General features: G+C 41.4%; 2 protein-coding genes across 5 annotated transcripts; one reads left to right on the plus strand and one right to left on the minus strand.

Annotated features, from left to right (window-relative positions):
- Positions 1–595: 595 nt before the first annotated feature.
- On the minus strand, positions 596–2,726 carry IFT20 (intraflagellar transport 20). The gene is made up of 4 exons (XM_074596004.1): positions 2,446–2,726; positions 2,007–2,092; positions 1,080–1,183; positions 596–999 (listed from the first exon to the last, which is right to left on the minus strand). Exons 1-4 carry the CDS (start codon positions 2,570–2,572, stop codon positions 918–920), a joined length of 399 nt encoding a protein of 132 aa, XP_074452105.1. The 5' UTR covers positions 2,573–2,726; the 3' UTR covers positions 596–917.
- Positions 2,727–2,786: 60 nt separating this feature from the next.
- TNFAIP1 (TNF alpha induced protein 1) lies at positions 2,787–19,023 on the plus strand. 4 transcript variants are annotated; one of them, XM_074595999.1, is made up of 7 exons: positions 2,787–2,924; positions 5,583–5,923; positions 8,045–8,214; positions 9,547–9,636; positions 9,740–9,792; positions 12,253–12,448; positions 13,682–19,023. In XM_074595999.1, exons 2-7 carry the CDS (start codon positions 5,707–5,709, stop codon positions 13,898–13,900), a joined length of 945 nt encoding a protein of 314 aa, XP_074452100.1. In that variant the 5' UTR covers positions 2,787–2,924; positions 5,583–5,706; the 3' UTR covers positions 13,901–19,023. The 4 variants fall into 4 exon arrangements, with proteins under 4 accessions (XP_074452100.1, XP_074452101.1, XP_074452102.1 ...); XM_074596000.1 differs by having other exon boundaries at positions 2,792–2,872; XM_074596001.1 differs by having other exon boundaries at positions 2,827–2,928.
- Positions 19,024–19,347: the final 324 nt, after the last annotated feature.

The following is a 19,347-nucleotide window of genomic DNA, read 5'->3' on the forward strand; positions in this document are numbered from 1 at the left end:
GGCTTTTCGGTCTCTGCCTGTATATTTCAAGACCTCCCTGGTATAAAACACGAGCCTTCCGCAGGCTTCGAAAAGGCCACATTTCCATGTTTGGTTGCCTCCAGACAGACATAAAACGCATCTATTTGCACTTCAACATGAGGCTTGATTTTTAGATCACAGGCATTCAGTTTGTAAATGTCACATTCATATTTATAGTTTATACACGCTGCTGGTGTCACCGTGCGCTTCGCATGGTTTGTCTCTCCGGGCTGCAGTTCTATTGCTAATAATGTCTGTGGAAGAACGTGACACTAATATTACTGCCCGTAGGGACATACCTCAGGCACAGGTTAGTGTTCTTAATGCTGCCGTATTTTCTGCTTTTTTGTCTTCTCTTGATGATAAATTTCTGTTTTTTTTTTTCCTTTTATCTCCATACAAAAAAAATAATGTGGTCAGTATTGATAAAAGTTGCTGCTGATTGCGTTTTGTGTCTTTACAGACGTGAAAAATACCACATACAGGAAAATCGTTATGAGTGTCCAGGCAGTTGTGAACTCTTAGGCTCAAAAATAACAGAGCAGAAGCAACTACTTCAGGTATATCCAGAAAGTCTGAAAACAATAATTTATTTCCCAATTTCTTTGAAAGAGCTGTACAATTCAAAAAGTGAGATACATAACATAGCAACAGTAGTATTAATTCAACTATAAGTTGAATTAGAACTACTGACTGTACAAAACTTTTATAAAATCAAAGGATAGAACAGTCTTTACATCTGTTAGAAAGCCCTCCTTATTGCCACTTTTAGCGTAATTCACACTGAATTAAAAGACGCTTCCCATTGGTACAAACCATCTATTCATTCATACACAGTGAAAAATTGCATATTTTTGAAATTCTCAAGATTCTGGAACGGTTTTATCTCAAATCCTCTATTTCTGAAAAATGAATTGGTCAATGAATTCGTTCTGGTCTGCTTCAATTTTACACAGGGTCTCGTACTCTATTCGGTATCTGAAAGAAAAACCAAACAGTTACCAGCTGCACCCAGCCCGCGTCAGATGGTTTAGCACAACGTTCACTGGTCAATTTACCTTTCCAGCTGCATCTTTTTCTCGGCTATTAAAGCCTGAAGCTGCTGTTCCTGAGCTTCTCTTTGCTTTGCTATAGACTTCAGCAAATTCCGTGCGCCAATGGCCTGTCAAAACAGGACGGTCAGGGATGTGGTTGTATTGGGATTTTTTATTTTTCCTAACCCCTTTCCCTGCTAGCGGGTCAACTTTGAAGCGTTTCAGCCACACTCACAATAAAGGAGGGTGACATCTGAATAGTGAACAGTTGGTAGAACAGGCAAACGGCCCCTGTGGAGGCTGGGCAGATTAAGGCATTTGGCACTCAAGGAACAGAAGTCACTGACTCCTCTGGAAATACGGACTGATCACTGGTGACTGCTCATACAGACTGACAAACTCTGGTTACTGAAATTTCTTCCCCAGAACAAATAAGGGGAAAAGTAGTTATCTACAATTGTGCTAGACATTAATTTCTATTTCCACAATAAACGTGGCAAAACCCCACAGCACCTGGTGACACATAGAAATAAAGGAAATTTCAAAGGCAGTTATAGAGCTATTTACTGATCTGGTCTTTAGGTAGCCTTCCTTCTCCTCCTTCTCCCAGAGCCTCTCCTGCCTCTTGAGGACAAAGTTCTGCTAGCAACGGTGTGATTAAAAAATACATGCTCTATCTATGTGCAAATATATAGATAAGCAGGAGCAGTAGGATTGTTAAATGCAGGAGTAATGCAATACGGAGTGCGCCTATAGAAGTCTTCTAGATGTTAATATCATTTAAAAAGCCCATGCTTTCATATTGCAGACAGACAAATATTAACTACCATGGAAATGCCTGTATAAGACCGAGAGATGCTTGTGCTGTAAAAGGTGGCAGGGAGAGATCTGGTTTTTCATGCGCAGTACAGAGTGGAGTACATGACAAGCCAGTAGCTAATTGCACAGTACCTTCATCTTCTCACTTTCAGCAGCTTTTGCCAGTTGATCAACAAGTTCAATTAAGCTACCCACTATTTTTTGAAATTCTACTATTTCTGCAAAAAAAAAAAAAAGGTGTCAAGTAATATTCAAAACACCCCTAAAGACGACCAATGCTTCTACTACACGCTGTAATTTTTAGATGAGGTTTATATTTTTAGAGTACATTTTAAGATTTCCGGCGGTGTTAGGTAGGCTATGAAGGGGGGATGAAGAGAGAAAAGCCCTTAAGCGTCCACGGGAGTCAAACAGCCCTTTGCACCCCTGCCTGCCCCCCGGCCCTCCCCGAGGAGCGCTCGGCCGGGCCGGCAGCTGCGGCCCCGGTGCCCGGCCGGGTCCCTCTCCTCAGGGGTCGCGGGCAGGCACCGGGCGGGCTGCGGGGGCGGCGGGAGCGCGGGGGGGGACTCACTGTCGAGGAAGGCCCTGCACTCCTCGCGGAGCTGAGCCGTCTGCTGCGCCGCCTCGGGCTCCAGGACGCGCAGCTTGTTCAGCTCGTCGAAGTGCAGGCCCGCCGCGCCCAGCGCCGCCTGCGCCATGGCGGGGGCAGGGGGGGGCAGCGGCGGCGCCGACGGGAGCGGGACGCCTCTCCTCACCGCGGGCTGGGCCCTCCCGCCGCTCCGGGGAACCCCTCACCTCACGGCGACAAACCCGCCCCGCTGCCACGGCGACAGGCCGCGCCCGCCGCGGGGCACGCTGGGAGCCGTAGTGCTGGCGGCGCCGCGGGGCACGCTGGGAGCCGTAGTGCCGGCGGCGGGAAAAGCGCTTCCGGGTCGCCCGTTCCCAGTGGAGCGCGGAGGAAATGAGCTCAGCCGGGGCCGCGCGGCGGCCGCGGGCGGGTGAGCGAGCGAGCGCCGGGGCCGCGGCTCCCGGGAGGCGGCGGGCGGACGAGTGAGTGAGTGAGCGACCGAGCGAGCGCCGGGGCCGCGGGGCGGGCGCGGCTCTCCCGGGCCGCCTCTCGGGTGGGGGGCGCGGGCGCTGTAGGCCTGGGCCGCCTCCCGGCCGCCCGCCGGGCCCCCGCCGCAGCCGTCCCTCGGCCGGGCCGGCCTCTGTTTGCTTCTCAGGCTCCGGCCCGGGCCCCGCGGGGAGGGGGCCGCCCGCCCCCGGTGTGTCAGGCCTCGGTGCCGCCCCTGCCCCGCCGCTCTAGCCCGGCGGCGCCGGGACACGCGAAGGCCGCGGATGTCAAGCAGCGACGGGCCGGGGGCTCGGGGCAGAGGCGGGCGCGGCCGCGGGCGGCTCCGTGTGGAAGGGCCGGGGGTGGGAGGGGGTCTGCCTGGAGCTGCTAAAATTGTTCCTTTTTATGGTAATTCTCAGCAGGGCCCATTTCCTGGTGCCGTGTCCTCCGTAGCCTCCCACACAAGGCAGGAAGGAAGGGACGGAGAAAATGGTCTCTTGTGTTAATGGGGGTAATTAAAGGTTATGTTACTGTTTACAGCAAAAGCCTCCTAGCTTATTAGTTAATGAACGCGTTGGAGTGATAGCACTTACTCCTGCTTGGGTCGGCCGTGCACGGGGTTCTGCTGGCATTGAGCTTCGTCCTGCTGGGTCGGAGAAGTAACGGCCTGGAGTGGTGTATCTGCCTGAAAACGCAGCTCTGATGAATGTGTTTAGGCAGTCGCTGTTGAAGCTGGAGAGTTCTGTTTGTGCCTGGATTCCTCTGTTGTTACAGAATCAGTCTGGCTGTCTTTAAAAACATGCTTTTGTCCTAAAAAAGGGACTGCTGAGGGGCCAAAGCAAGGCAGGAGACTGATGACAAAGGTACAGACCTGAGGCACACTTCCATTGTTAGCAAAGGGCTCAACTGCCAGACGAGGTGTAGTTACTTCTGGTCTTGATTTACTTATTCGTGATGGATGACAGTAAACGCCTGCGACTAGTTAGGAGGAACTGTGTTACAACGCTTGGACAATTTCTGATTGATTCTCTATTAGCCTTAGCTGCTTTGAGTAATGAACTTCTTGTATAACACCACAACTGTAATACACGCTTTTTGGTTGCTGCTGCTTGCTTAGCAGTCAAGAGGTACTTTTCTGGCCAATTCCACAGGAAGCGTGCAGTTGCCTTTGACTTAGATTCGCTCATGGGCTACTTGACTCAAGTGATGTAGCTGGAAAATTGCCTTGCTGGGATGTAGGCTGAAGCTTGCTACTGTGTTAATGATGATTAGGTGACAGTAAAGGATGGTGGCAGGTAGTGGGAGTTCCGCTTGAAGCATTTGTAGACAAACTGAGCTTTTTTTGTCACTAAAATTCTTAGAATTGGTTTGTGTCTTGATGCTCTGCACGATATTTGCCTTGCTGGTTATTTAACAGACATTGTTTGTAGTGTCTGCTTAATTAGAATAATTGAGTTAGGAATTGCAGAATAACGTTATATTTTAGGTGTTGTTCTAAGTTCAGTAGTTATTCAAATCTCTGGCAATTTTAAGATAGCATCGGTAGCTGCCAAGTAATTTGCTGTACAGATGGATGGTTGTGGGTTTTTTCTATGTTGAAAGCTGAGGTGGGGTGAGAAGGAAAAGGGGTGTAGGAAGAATAGCAATATAATTAGCAGGTTATTATATTTATTTATAAAAGGTTACTCATGTGCCATAGGCACAGAACAGAGAAGGGAGGAGATATTTGTAGTCTGAAAGAATTTTAAAAAAACAACAAGAAAAAAAAACAGCAAAAGTTTTTGAGAACAATAATTTTTAGAAAGATAGGCAAGAAACCTGTATTTCTACTTTTCCAGTTAAAAGACTTCAGAGTTGTCCCATTAGAGTTTAATTCTTTTTTTGTTTGTTTCTATTTTGAGCTTATTGTCGATGGAAAGGTAAGCATAGGGACACTGGGGAGAGAAAGAAGCAGTGACCGTCTGAGTGCCTCGCTGGCTTTTTAATTGAGACAAATATTCCAAAGACTGGACATATTTGATGGGAAGGTAGTGTTGAAATTTTTTTTTTTTTTTTAAATAAAAACTGCATTGACTGCTCGGCATTCCAGGATGGAGGAAGAAGAGTTTTGTATGAATGGAGTCGCAAGGAAACAGAATGTTATGGTCCAGCATTTCAATGTGGAGGCATTGGAAGAGACACGTACAAATATCTCCGGTTAAAAAATAAAACCACCACCACCAAACCCCACACACAGAGTTGCCCGCCTGGCTGAAGGAAGGGCAGAAAGCTCTTCCATTGTGTTTCAGCTCTGCACAAAAAGAGTTGCGTTCTTTGGGGAAGTTGAGAGGGAGCAGCATTCCAGCTAGGGTTTAAACTTGGACTGCGGTATTGTATGGAGCTTGTAGTGTTGGCTGCAGATGAAATAACAGGAAGTCCAGAAAAGTTTACCGTCCCTCACTAACAGTAATGTAACTGTAACTTGACTGCATGGTGCTGAGCAACCGTTATACTGCTGTGTAAGTTGTCTGAAAATCAGCTAAATCTTGTTGCGTCAGAATGCGTGTAGATGTGTAGGAATCTACTGAAAGTGTATCTTTGTTGTGGGCTTCATGTTTTTGTTGTAAATGGAAATTCCAGGCTTCTGTGTTGATCTCATGCATTTCTGTTTCCAGGGCCCCGTGGTTATGACCGCTTTTGCCTTGCCGTCCTCCTCTGGTGACTTGTGACTCTTTACCAATCACGGCGGAATCCGTCAAGCCCACGCTCTGCAGGGTTGTCATCTACCTACAGAAGGAGATGTCCGGGGACACATGTCTAACCACCACCCTTTGTCCAGCTGCAGGGCCCAAGCCCAAAACTTGCAGCTTCAAAGCAGGCAGCCTTGGTAACAAGTATGTGCGACTAAATGTTGGGGGCTCTTTATATTACACTACAGTACAAGTACTGACCAGGCATGACACAATGCTTAAGGCCATGTTCAGCGGCAGAATGGAAGTGCTCACAGACAAGGAAGGTAAGGGAACGTCTCTTGTTGTTGAGAATTTTGTAAACCAACTGGGTTTTGGTCACAGTTTTTTAACTTAGGATCTTTTTAATCTTTTTAATTAAACTTTTTAATCTTAGGACTGCGCTCAGTTAAGGATGTAGGGAAAGATACATTCCAAAAATAGCTTGGAACATTAGGCAGCCAACTCCCATTAGCGCTAACAATCCTCTGTTCTTTATAAAAATGTGGGGTTTTGTTACTAAAATTAACTAGCGGAAGGACTGTTTCTCTTTCGTACAATCACAGCCAGTATGCAGATTATTGATGTTGTTATGAAGACTGAACAGACAGTATGTGGGTTGTCGTTTATGTGGTGTCATGTAGTGGCATCATTTAAAATGCATATGTGGGGAGGGACATTCAGTTTTTGTCTTTAAAACTCAGAATAGCCTTGCTTGCTGTGTTGAAAATGCTTTTTTTTTCCTCCTCTCAGTAGCATGTTCCACTTGTGGCTTATGATGCCGTGACAGTATTTAGCCATCAGTCAAGGAGTATGTCAGCTCCTGCTGGACACTGAATATTGGCATTAAAAAATCTGTAGTACATTATAGAGAGTAGAACAAGTAAGAAGACCGATATCAGCAATGCCTATGAGTGCTTTCATTTTCCTTTTTTTAGTAGTCCAGGACAAAGTGACACCTTAGGAATGAGGGTTGTGGCGCTGTGGAGAAGAGGCTGAGAGAGGTTGGCAAGTATTTAACCTCTTGGTGTTTCTGAACACTCCTATGTGAAAGCTCCTCCGCATGCCCAGATTACATCAATTTAAACTTGATGCACAACAGTGTGTTTACTTAAACTGAAACAGCTCCTTGTGGATTTTGCATATCATTTAAACCAAATTCCCCTTGAGTAGGCTGGGTCTTGTTGAGTGATACATACAACTAAATCCATTTAGTCCAGCAGTTTTGTATAAGAGCCTCAGCCTGAATGGAGGATAAGGTTCGTGTTCCAACAGCTACAGCTGGAGAATCTAGCAGTGGTTTAACCTAACTGATGTTTTTTTGCCTGCCTTCCACATTATGGAAAGGGTTTGTCACTGTATTAAACCCTCTGCCTGTGTGTCCCCTACACGGCTATTGTTTGCCAGCAGGTCAGACATCCTGTTTCCTAGTGAATGTGGCATCAAGGATGTTTTAAAATTGCAAGAACTGTCTGTCTACTACTGTTTCCTGTGCTGTGTCCCCTCTCTGCTCCTTCCTGGTCTGTCTCTGTCCAGTTTTTTGCTCCTGTTTGGAGACTAGAACAGCCTTTTTCCTGTACTGGGTTTTTTGGGCTAGTCTACCTTTTGCCATCTTCGGAACACTTCTCTCTCTTTAACTCCAAACAATAGCAGAAGACATGGTTGCAAAACTGCCAAATTCTTCTTGTTAGGCCACAGAACTGAGCACAATTCTGCTCGTTGCAAACATTTGTGAATTCTCTCTTCTAGTCTTTCCTGGGTTTTCTCAGTGATAAGTTTCTAATTGCCCAGCATTACACTGTAGCAGCAGTTAATACGTTTATTCCCATACAAATACAGCACACTCCCATTTTGCTGGGAATATGACAAGCCTCTAAATGAAAGAAACCTACCTAACAATAAGATTCTTATTTTTATTTTTATTTTTTTATTTTTTAATAGGTTTGAATGGCATGGGCAGTCAGTTAAATAGACGTAAACTGGTGATTTCCTATAGTAGTTGAAAAGGTCCATTCCTTTAATCAGAACCTACTACAGAAAAGACGAAGCACAGATAGTAATTTTGGTCAGGCAGCCCACTGACTGATCAACTGATACAGCACAGTCGTTCCTGCAGCAAACTTAGTGTCTTGTGATAGGAAGCCGAGTATCTTTAGCTTGAGGCTTTTCTTTTGGGGTGCTGGAAAGTAGTGAGAACATACAGGAGTTACCAAATGAGTGGTTCCGCTGCCAGTTTCTGTTCTGTTACCAAATTCAGTTTGCTCAAAGTCAGTAAAGGCTTCCACAGAATGAAATGGGAAGCGTATCATGTGCAGTTTCAGGAAACACTAGGCTTATTTAACTTCTCTGAGGAGCTTTTTCTTGCCCCCTAGTGTTGAGGTGATTAAAATGTGATGGTTATTTTTCAGGCTGGATCCTTATAGACCGATGTGGGAAGCACTTTGGAACAATTCTAAACTATCTCCGAGATGACACGATTGCACTTCCAAAACACAGACAGGAGATCAAAGAGTTGATGGCAGAAGCCAAATATTATCTCATTCAGGGCTTAGTGGACATGTGTCAAGCAGCCCTGCAGGTAAGAAACAGAAGTTGTCCAGCTGCCCACTCAGAATGGGGATAGTAGAACTTTCCTACTTCACAGGGATGCCAGGAGGATGAATAAAGTTGAAACTGTATTCACAATGTGTCATTTAAATAGAGGGACTGGTTCTTTTCTGGGTTTTATTTTTTAAATTTTATTTAGGAAATAGATAGTGAATTAATTCCGCTTGTGTGAAATTAAATAAAAGCCAGAAATTTAAAGGAAACTGGTTGAATAAACATGATTATTTTGAGCATATGTTCTAAAAGACCTTATGGCATTTGTCTAAATTTTCCCCAAGTTATGTCACTTCTAATTAGATAATATTTATGGGCGAGAATGGGTTTGAATCTTTGAAAATGTGGTAACTTTTTTCCAAGTTTGAATCTTAATGGAGAAAAAGACCTATATGGTAACTGCTGATTACTTTAAGGACTTTTCTTTGTATCAGTTTACTACTACTATTTGCAAATTGTAAGCCCTTAGTAGCTTTATTCACATTACTAGTCCCTGTGAGTTCAGCTGATTGAAATCAGCTTGTTCTGCCAACTTTTTAATAAAGTTATCCCAGATGCAATATATATAAAACTTATTATTAGTCTTAAGATTGTGAAATGAATGTTTCTTGCAGGACAAAACTTAGTAATTAATAAATGCCTCACGAACTCGTTTCAATATGCTTCTGTCCACTGAAATAAATGCAAAGCCACACTGACAATTTTCTTTCTGGTTTGAAATTTAAAATCTTTCTTCTAAAAACAAAATGTTCTAAGGCTTTCCTATTAGCTATTGAGTTTTCCTTAATTTGCTACACGAGAAATCTGGAGTCACAGACTGTACTACACGCTCTTGATTGTTGCTTTTGTATCGCAAGGGGCTGAAGTCCGTTTTGGTGACATGCTGTTCTTGCCAAATGTTCAGTTCATAGTGGCTGATATTCTTGTATACTGCAGTGTTTTGAGTTGATTAAACTAGTACAAACTCTTGCTATCCTTTTCTTCAAAAAAGGATGGAATAATAAACCCACTTAAACCAAATATCACTTGAGCTCAGAGTCCTTGCTATAGCTAAGAAGGGCATCCACCTGCATCCCAATATTTCAATTACTGCTGCCTTCTGGGGATAAGAAATCTCTCTGCTGTGTTTCTGGGTAGCAGATCAAGGTAACGCTGTGTGGTTACTATAGCAACGCAGAGCATTTTCCTTTGCATCACAGGATTTGGGAACATGACTGGAGGGGTTGGAGAAGACAGCAGCAGTAGATGTTAGTTTTAGCTTTTATCTCTCTTGAGTTTATTTCCTCTCTTTCTTCTGTCTTTAAAACAGGACAAGAAAGACTTGTATGAGCCTGTCTGTAGCATCCCTATTATCACATCTCCAAAAGAAGAAGAGAGACTGATAGAATCATCAATGAAAGTAACTGCTTTTCTGCAACTATCCAGTGAGAAACTGAATTTTTGCTAAACGTATTCAAACACAGAACTTACCTTTTCTGCTTCTTTTCTTTCTCTCCCAATAGCCTGTTGTTAAGCTGCTTTATAATAGAAGCAACAACAAATACTCCTACACCAGGTATGTCAGGTTTCTTCCCCACTGTAATGGGAAAGTTTCCCTTTCACTATGGGAATGGAGGAAGATGTGGTATGACCTAACTTTTTTTTTTGTTTGGTTTTTTTTTTTTGCATACAAAAGTCCTCTTCCATGTATCTGTGTATGGTTAATTTTGGTTGATGTGAATCTAAATGGGGGGAGAACGTAACAAACTGTATCTGTTGAAGTCTAGCATAGAGTTCAGTTGTGTGAGAGAAATGAAGAGAAACAAGGGACAAGAGAGAAGAACGATGAGGCTATTAATATTGGCTGAAACTAGATGTAACTTAGGTAACACAACGCAAACTGGTAACCGGTGTTACCTCATCAATGCAAAGCTAATGCTGCCATGATCTGTACCTTGTCAATTTAGCTTTGCTTTTGAGTCTGCATATACCTCTGCCAGCACTGTGACCTACAGAAATTCTTTATGTTCCAGCACCTCCAGTGCCTCTAAATGAATAAATTGTTTGGTTACAAAGAAAAGTATCTGTTCTGCTCAGGAACAACCCAGATAGGGCCAGGGCAAGAATTTACTGGCTTTCCTCCTGTATACAGTAACATTATTTATTTAGTTTTATGCTGTAGCTATCATGATCCCTTGGTTATGATGCTATCAGAATGGGCTTGGATTTTCCCAAAGCAGTCATTGAAGCAATGTGAGTAATCCTTTATGCTATGCAGAATCCTCATTTTCGGCCTTTTCAATCTGAGATGCAATCTTGGCAGCTTTTTTCTCTAGACAAACTGATTGTCTATCTGTCAGAGAGATGGATTCTAACAATCATGATATTTCAGGTAGTCAGGAAATGCTACCTGCGGGAGTGCTGAAGAGCAGCCTGTTTTTCAGCAGACTGCATTCTGTATCTGCCAGTCATATTGCACTCCTCCCTGAGTTACCCTTTAGCTTACAGCAGTGATGCTAAAGCAAGCACAGAATAGCACATTAGTCACCACGGGTCTGGAAATGTAAATGTACTGGTAATGAAGGCAACAGAATCCTAGATACCAGGAGGTGCTGGTATCTCAACTAGCTGTAGGGTTCTAATTATTCCTTGCACATGAATCTGCATGCCTTGATGGCGTTTAAATGAGGCATCTTTATTTTAAATTCCACACTGGCTGCTAGCAAGCAGAGATTTTTTTTTTTCCATCTATTCTTCCTAATCGACAGTATAAAAGGATCTTTCTCGGTTACGTTGTCAGTGTGATATAATAATGAAGACTTCTACATTCTTTTCCCAGCTCTGCCACTTGATAGAGCCTGCGACTTGTCACTTGCTGAATCCCAGATTGCTTTATCAAATGATTCTTGCGAGCTGAAGATTTTGTCTGGTTGCACATCATGCTTTTTTGATTTAGATCTGAACAGAAATACTTCTCAGACTAAGTAATTTATGTAAAGCCCAGTCAGCTGTTCTTATTAGCAGTGTCTTGATTCACAAATATTTCATAGCCTTACTGCAGCACTTGCAAAAGTTAAGATACTGTGTACAAAAGTACAAGGTCATGTCTCTGGGTATTTTTTTTGGCAGCAGGGTGTGAACCGTGAGCTTCTGGGACCAAAGATTAAGGAATTTTACTGTGAAAGCTAGGGAGGTCGGCTTTGTTGTCTAGGCAATAATACGTTCACTAATTTCCATATATCCACCTATAATTTCCCAGCCACCTATAAAAAGAGACAAAGGGGCACAGAGTTCTTATTTTCAATACAGCTGTGTTCAAGCTAATGTCAGAGGAATGAGGCTTTTAGGTTAGTATTTTTTTTTTTACTTAATCAAACAGGACATTGATTTGTCATGATGTTATTTACGTAAAATATTTTAAATTTTAAGAATAGCTTTATGATAGCTTTACTTGATTTTAAAGCTATAATACAATGTATTTTTTTCCCCTGGAACATCTAGATCTTGCTTTGAAAAGTAATTAAGATCCTACATTGCATTGGTTGCCAATAAAACTTAGTTTCCTAAATAATGTATTTACCCTACAAACTTGTATATGGTATCACTACTATTATGTGTAGAACACCTTGCTTTTTAACTGGCCTTCTAACATGCATTGACTCTTTGGACTTCTGCTGTTACTAAACTAAAGAGAACTGCAGTTAGGATGTGATTTAATCGTCTTGAGCGTCAGTCAAGAGATAGTTGTAGATAGTTGTGTAACGATTTGGGAAATTGTGCTGTCGTTATTAATTATATAACTTGACCTCTAAAGGCTGGTGTGTTTGCTTATGGGGATCAGAGCATCCTATTTGTATCTGAATTGGCTATTACCCTCTCTTTTCTTGGCAGCATATGGCAATGAGTCACTACTTATTTGTATTCTGCAGTTAGATCGATGCTTAAAACTGTAGTGGAATTGGCATATAAATTCTGTAGAGATGGCTAGTGGAAAACCCACAAAAACTGTATCCCTTCTTTTGTTGCTGTGTTTCAGTAACTCAGATGACAACTTACTGAAGAACATAGAACTGTTTGACAAGCTCTCTCTCCGTTTCAACGGCAGAGTTCTCTTCATTAAGGATGTTATAGGGGATGAAATCTGCTGCTGGTCTTTCTATGGACAGGGGCGGAAACTCGCTGAAGTCTGTTGTACCTCTATAGTGTATGCTACAGAGAAGAAGCAAACCAAGGTAATGGGATTCTACCCACCTGTCTCTTATGGTTTAAAGAAAAATCAGGTTGATGATAATGTCGCAGAAAGATACAGATTTTATGTAACTTAAGACAAATTGCTAGGGGGCAAGCAATATCACTTATTGGAAAGGCTTTGACACCAACTGTCCTGAATATTGACTGGAATTGATGGTCAGTGATGTTAGAATTAGTACGGTGGCTTGCTACTTAGGGAGCTGCAGGATGAGCTGGTGTCTTGGTAAAAGATGCTGCATACTAGATAGAATTCAGAGAAGACTCAATATGATAGCAGGTTTGAAGAAGGAAAGAGTAAGAATGGTAATTCTGAAAGCACATGCATTTTAGCACTAGTCTCTTAAAGCTGACTTTGTGTCCCTAAAGCATGTAAATGCCTTTAAATTGTTCTCTAATTAAATGAAGCAAAGATCTATTTCGGCTCCTAATTACACCTATATAAGTTTACTTCATTGCAGTTACTTTGTACTGTGTTTCACTTGCACTGATGTAATCATTGTATGTAATTGAACTAAATGGGAGTATAAATTTCTCCAGAGTGTTGGAAAATACGTGCCAAAAAGGAGAAGATCTGTCACAACCTGAGTAACTGAAATGGATGGGATGAAATTAGTGAAATGGAAACTTCAGCACAAACACTGTTTAGAAACATGATATTTTTATTATCACTTTGCTTTTATGTGCAAAACTATAGAATATCTGTAAAAAAAAAAAAAGTTCCACAGGAGTGCAAATTCCCAATAATCAACCCATCTTGATTTCACCACATTTCCAGTGATTCTTCTCGTCTCTGATTTTGCAAAGTTTACCTAAAGACTTGCTTTCAAGCACAGTACGTCCTAAAGAGTTGGATTACATGTGTGAAAATATAATAACGATTAGCTCGATAAGTCTACAGAGTTTCCCTAACTTGAGGAGTTAACTTCTGAATTGCTGTGGTGCAGGTAAGGTGACCAGAGTCCAACATTAGCACTCAGGAATCAGAAATACTGTATTCCGTTCTACAACAATCTAAAACAGGAGGTTAGGGCAGTGAGCTGGTGGTGGGAGTAATGCTCTACTAGGAATTAGACTGCTTTGCTCACTTTCTCATTTACAATTGTTTTACTGTCATAGTGTGTGTCTTTTTATGGTTCAAGTATCTTTTTACTTATGGGCATGTGTTCCAGTCATGTTATATAGATCAGGAAAGGGACATGTACTGTTTTCTGTAGGTTGAATTCCCTGAGGCACGAATTTATGAGGAAACGCTGAATGTCTTACTATATGAAACACCACGGGTTCCTGATAACTCTCTGCTGGAAGCCACAAGCAGGAGCCGAAGCCAGGCATCTCACAGTGAGGATGATGAGGGTTTTGAACTTCGTGACCGAGTGCGCCGAATCCATGTGAAGAGATACAGCACCTATGATGACCGTCAGCTTGGCCACTAGCACATCAATCGAGGAGAAGGGGTTTGGTGTCAAGGCTTGTATGAATATTCTTTGAGGGAGATCAAGTAGGGAGGGATCAGTTGGACTGTGGATTGATCTTCATTTGTCTTCTTTGCTCCCTAGAGAAGCAAATGGGCATTTGTGCACACAAAGCAACACTAAAGGCCAAGGGCTTTGAAAACTAAGATGTTAATTTTGCACCGTGTGCTTCAAATACAGACTGGCCCCTTTTCATGCCACATGAGGAATTGAATTCGGAGCTCCAATTCTGACAGTTTGTGGTTGCTCTTGCGTATGTGGTGACTTGCCGGTTTTCTTACATCCTGTGAGAAGTACTGCTTTTCCTGAATGAGATGGCATGATTTGAAAATCTTTTTCCAGATACCTGCCCTTTTAGGGTTTTGTATAATGGAACTTCCAGTTTTTAAATCAAGATAACTGAAGAGGGGGTGGAGAGAACTTGAACATGACTACTCTTAGCAAACACTACACCTGATAACCCCCAGAGGAAATGGTTAGCTATCCAATAGTCAGCTGCACTGCACATGTGATTTCTCCCCCCTCTTTCCGCTAGTACGCATGCAAAAGTTTGTGTTCCGAAAGAGCAGTCTTTAAAACTCGTTAGTTCTAAGGCAAGCTCTTCCGAAGAGGTAAGAGTCCAAGTCACCAAAAAAACTCCCCTTGTGAAAAATGAGAAAACTTTGAAAATCTAAATATATATGTAGTGACTTGTCTTGGGAGATGGAGAAATGGCTATGCTGAAGGAAGAAACTTCCTCAAGTAAGAAAACTTCAGGAATAGATTGTGGCAGGGTTGCCATTGTTTAGGCTTGTGATAGTATAATCCTGTTCGTATAAACAATAGTAATCTGTGGAACTAGTTTTACATTAGTTTCCTCATGTGGTCCAAAAGTGCTATTTGATGTTAAATTTCGCAACCAACAGGGGAAAAATTACAGTCAGACAACATTTTATAATGCTAGATAATGTTCACGTACTGAAGGGTGAATTCAAGTTTCATGTTCTGAATCCCTTCTAGAGCATAGAAGTTGAAGTGCGAAGAGAAGAATAGTCATAAAAGTCTTGTTCTAACATGAAGCTGCAAGAGGCTTTGGACACAGGAGGAAGGTGGCTTATCCTGAATTTTAAACTGAAAGAATCACTTTTATTCTGAGTGCTTGGCTGGGTGCTAGTTGTAAAGGGCCTTTCAGAAGGTTGGAGTCAAGGCTGCTCTGCAAACTGGGTATCTGGAAACAGTTTCAAGTTTAGTATGAAAAGGTGTTGCTGTATTTTTAAATGTGCTTGTATGTTTCAGCTGTAGGTTGCAGATTCAAATTTTACCACTGTCATAAATGGTTATTACTTGATGGCTGTTCATTGGCAGCTATGGATATGTGACAGCGGTGGAGCGTGCTCCACAACTGCTTTTATGTTCCTGTCTAATACATGAACGTGGAAGCTTCAGATTCCATGATGGCTGATCTTGAACTGCTTTGACCAGTGCCAAGTCTACCTGTAAGTTTTAAAGCAGATTACTGCAAGAGCCTGACAAGAAAATCATCCCAAATTAATACAGTGAAGTCCTAAGTAGAATTAAGATGGTAGATGGTTTGTTAGTAATAGAAGCAGGGGAGGGAACAAAAAAATTATTTCTACTTTCCAATTAGGCTTTTGAAAATGACATTGATGAGGCTTGGTAAGAAAACACTAATGGCTTCAAACTTTCAGGATTTTATTGCTTAGCCAGACCTCTGCACGTGGCAGGCATTCACTTAATTCTCCTCACATTCAGGAAGTAGCATTGCCACAGTAATGCACCTGCCTTTTTGTGAAAGGCCTCTTTAAAAGTCTAATAACCTCTTTTCTTTTTTATTGCTTTCTGTAAGTAGTTGTTTTCCAGCTGGTTTTTCTATTGTGCCAGTGAAAATACAGCTGCTGGGATTAGTTTTGACAAAGACTTTTGTGGGTTTTTTTTCTTTAATTCTACTAGAGCGTGATGTGGATACTTTTTTTTTTATTTTTTTCCCTCCACTGATACTACTTAAATTACACTGTGGTGGGCGCTTTGAAGCTACCAGCAGAGCCTGTAGTGATAGGGTCTTTGTGATGTACTTAATAGCTTCGATTTATTCTCTTGTACTTTTTTTTTAATCTTGAAACAAATGAGACTGCCATTTAAAATTAATGCGTGGCACTTCTGTTTCTTGGCAAATGTTTTTTGGTTTGTTTTTTTTCTTGTCACTATCATAGTGAATGTTAACAGGTTAAGTAAGTGATGCTGGTAGCTTTGCAAAATTGTTTTAAGAAGAAGTTACAAGCAGAAAAATGTCATCTTCACATTTCTTTTCTCTGGTGAGTTATGGCATGGGAAGGAGTGTGTGGAAGAGAATGAGTGTCAGATCTATGTGCTAGTCCAGAGGCTCTTATTCCGTGGTTGGATTCTGTACTCCCAGGATTCATTATTACGTTGTAAGAAGCAGAGAAGAGTCTGTGTTTTGGTTTAGTTGGTTTTCTTTTCCATGTCTCCCATAGCCAACAAGTAGTATTAATTTCTGATTTGAATTTAGATTAAATAATTTGGAAACAAACTGGGTTTGAGAACCATCTTTTAAAAAGTGCAAAATAACTTCTTCATACCTGTGGAATGTGGAATATCACTAAGAACTGTAAGCAGTTATGAGTGTTTTTAAACGTTCATAGGTATCCGTTTCAGTTCACCTTCTCTCAGCCCCGTTCATTCTTCCCTCTCTAACCCCAGTTAGTACTGATCACAAAACATCTGTTTTTAGATTAAGATGTGACTAGAATTGGAATCATGTTTGGAATGATGTTAAACAATGCTTGGCCACTGTGGACGGAACACTCTGTAAGCTTTACCCAGAGTAAAATCTAATTGCATAAACACTAAAGTTTTGTCTATTCAGAAGACATTTCAAAACTGTGGTCTTGGTGTTGTCTTGATAAGGTTTTCAGGATGTGGCTGAGAGATCCCATTTAAATACCTGTGGTTGGGTTTGACTAACAGTTCTATAGTTCCCTCCACTGGTGGACAGATGGGAATGGGAGAACATCAGGAAATCCTCTGTGTGGGTGTGTTCTGGGATGTGTGCTACCCGGACATGCACAAGGCTAAAATGATTATAGTATTAGAGATCCCCTCCCTAGGTAGGGCTGCTAGGGTTTCTGATAAAATCTGGAATGTCTTCTTACCCGAGTGCTTACATAATTAGATAATTTATATGAAGTCTTAGCAAGTCTAAATGTAGACATGGATGCAGCCATCACTTACACAGTTCAGGGGTTGAACGTTTTTCTAACACAAGTGATAGAACACTACATTTTCTCTTAAGAATCCTGTTTATCTGGAACTGCTCCAATGCAGGATGTTAATGTCCTTTCCACCAAAATCATGGCATGTTGATTTATACAGTCTCGGTACTACCAGGTTCTGATAATTTCGAATACTGTAGTTTTGATGTAACACATGCTTTTCATTTTCATCTTAATCATCCTTTACTTAATTAAAGGCTGTAAATTGTTTTGACGAGGACATTCTAGACATTCTAGAACACATTTTTACAACCTGGTATCATGGAAAAAAAGCAGCACTGAAAAGGATGATGCAGTTTTGAACTGGAGCATTCATTTATTTGTAGTGAGCTGTCCACTTCTAGAGAGAGTGCTTCCTAAGATACTTCCTAAGTATCACAAAATATGATCCCTATTAAGACAATATACATTTCTAATTATATGCATTTGTCTGCAAGTTAAGCGACTTGTAATGGCTTCCTACATAGACCATCACCAATGGATGTGTTTACTGATGCGCCTGTGAATTTACAGTAGCCTTTAGGAGGAAGAAATGCCTTTTTGCCTCATTTGTAATGTATGAATTCTAACTATATCAGCCAGCATTCATTAGCTGCTGGAACTCTTTTTGAAACCTTACTGTCCTCTTCACTCCTAAATTTACGTGAACTTTTGTGCATTCAAATATTACATTAGCAGACTGGGAACGAATGGAAAACATGTAACTGACATCTATATACAAGTACTGTAATAAAGGGTTGCATGTTTCCATAATGGGGTCCTCACATATTGCAAAAGAGCCTCAGTCTTTCTACAGAGAAGGAAACTTGGTGCCTTGAGTGAATGTCTTATGTTAAACAGCTTTTCAGTATCAGTGTTAATTAGGCAATAATGTCAAAAGAGAGAGCTCTGCAGGGTAGCAGCCTCCAACTGCTTGATAAATGCTGAGACAAAACTAAATGTTTAACCTACACCTTGACATTTAGTTTTTGGAACAGGAGACATTTATCCAATCTTAACGTTCCATTCTGCTGACGTTTTCTCTCTTACGCTTCTTGGTTAAAATAAAAAAAATCACTGACTGAGACTGGGAGCACATTGGAGGGACCGATACTATGGTGTTATTGAAAAGCTGTATTCTGCTTGGAACAGGCAATGCTTATTGTGGTTTTTATTAGACATTTCTAGAGGTTTTTTTAATTTTCAGACACAATTGACTCTTAGAAATACTGATGAAGTCTAACTTAACTGAATGGTCTGGCCCAGCAGTCCTTGTCTTCACACAATTAGATTATATCCTCTGACAATCCTTGGCATTAAATCTTTACAGACAAATTTCACACCATCCGTTCTGTTAGGATAACTGAGGCTTTATTAAGAGTGAGTGGGCATGAGTCCTGTTTCCAACTTTGCCACTAACTCAGTGACATACAGCAAGTCAGTTTTTTTGTGTGTGCGTAACTTTTCCTCATATTTAATAAAATGGTTGTATGACCCTCCCCAACCTCAGAAGGATGTTGAAGCTTAATTTGTTTAATAATAGTAAAGGACTTTGGATTTCTATAATATTTTGTATCCAGAGGATAGCAAGTATGATTCCTTATCTTGTTTAAACTGACATTCTGTGATCAAGCTGTTTTCTTGTAGCATCAGACTTTGTTTTATATGTCTAACTTTTAAGGGTCAGCCTTATGGATAAAATACTTAGTTAATGCAGTAATCATATTAGCTATTGATTAAAGTGTTTTCTCTTTTATCAGTGCATTAAATGGAAATGGAACACTAATTTTTAATAAAGTGTTATATTTTGTCTTCTGTGATTTTTTTTTTTTTTCCTCCAGCATCATAACTTTTTATTTGTCATGTTGGTCTCTGCACTTTTGTTCTGCATTGTAGTTGTGATCCTCACTAAGTATTTAGGATTCCTGAACCACAGAAATACTGTATCAGCAAATGCCTTTTGTATTATATAGAGCTGTTGCTACCTTTCACCCATGCCCTGCAAGTGTAGGCTATTTGTAGGAGGTGTCAGTGTACTTACAGGTACACCACAGACAAGTGGTTTTGACTTTCTCTGGGCTTTTCCTTTAATTGCAGAACAATTAATTGGTTATAGTGGTTTCTCATGTTCATGGAAAT

This window comes from Larus michahellis, chromosome 7, assembly GCF_964199755.1.
Source record: "Larus michahellis chromosome 7, bLarMic1.1, whole genome shotgun sequence".
Classification (NCBI taxonomy): domain Eukaryota; kingdom Metazoa; phylum Chordata; class Aves; order Charadriiformes; family Laridae; genus Larus; species Larus michahellis.

Bases quoted from the DNA above. Each gene is read 5' to 3' on its own strand.
- IFT20 (XM_074596004.1), bottom strand. From the start codon at position 2,572: ATGGCGCAGGCGGCGCTGGGCGCGGCGGGCCTGCACTTCGACGAGCTG. The intron at 2,093-2,445 runs GTGAGTCCCCCC...TTTTTTTTGCAG, and splicing joins GTGCAGGGCCTTCCTCGACA to AAATAGTAGAATTTCAAAAA. The intron at 1,000-1,079 runs GTAAATTGACCA...TTTTTCTTTCAG, and splicing joins AAAAAGATGCAGCTGGAAAG to ATACCGAATAGAGTACGAGA.
- TNFAIP1 (XM_074595999.1), top strand. From the start codon at position 5,707: ATGTCCGGGGACACATGTCTAACCACCACCCTTTGTCCAGCTGCAGGG. The intron at 9,793-12,252 runs GTATGTCAGGTT...GCTGTGTTTCAG, and splicing joins AACAAATACTCCTACACCAG to TAACTCAGATGACAACTTAC. The intron at 12,449-13,681 runs GTAATGGGATTC...TGTTTTCTGTAG, and splicing joins CAGAGAAGAAGCAAACCAAG to GTTGAATTCCCTGAGGCACG.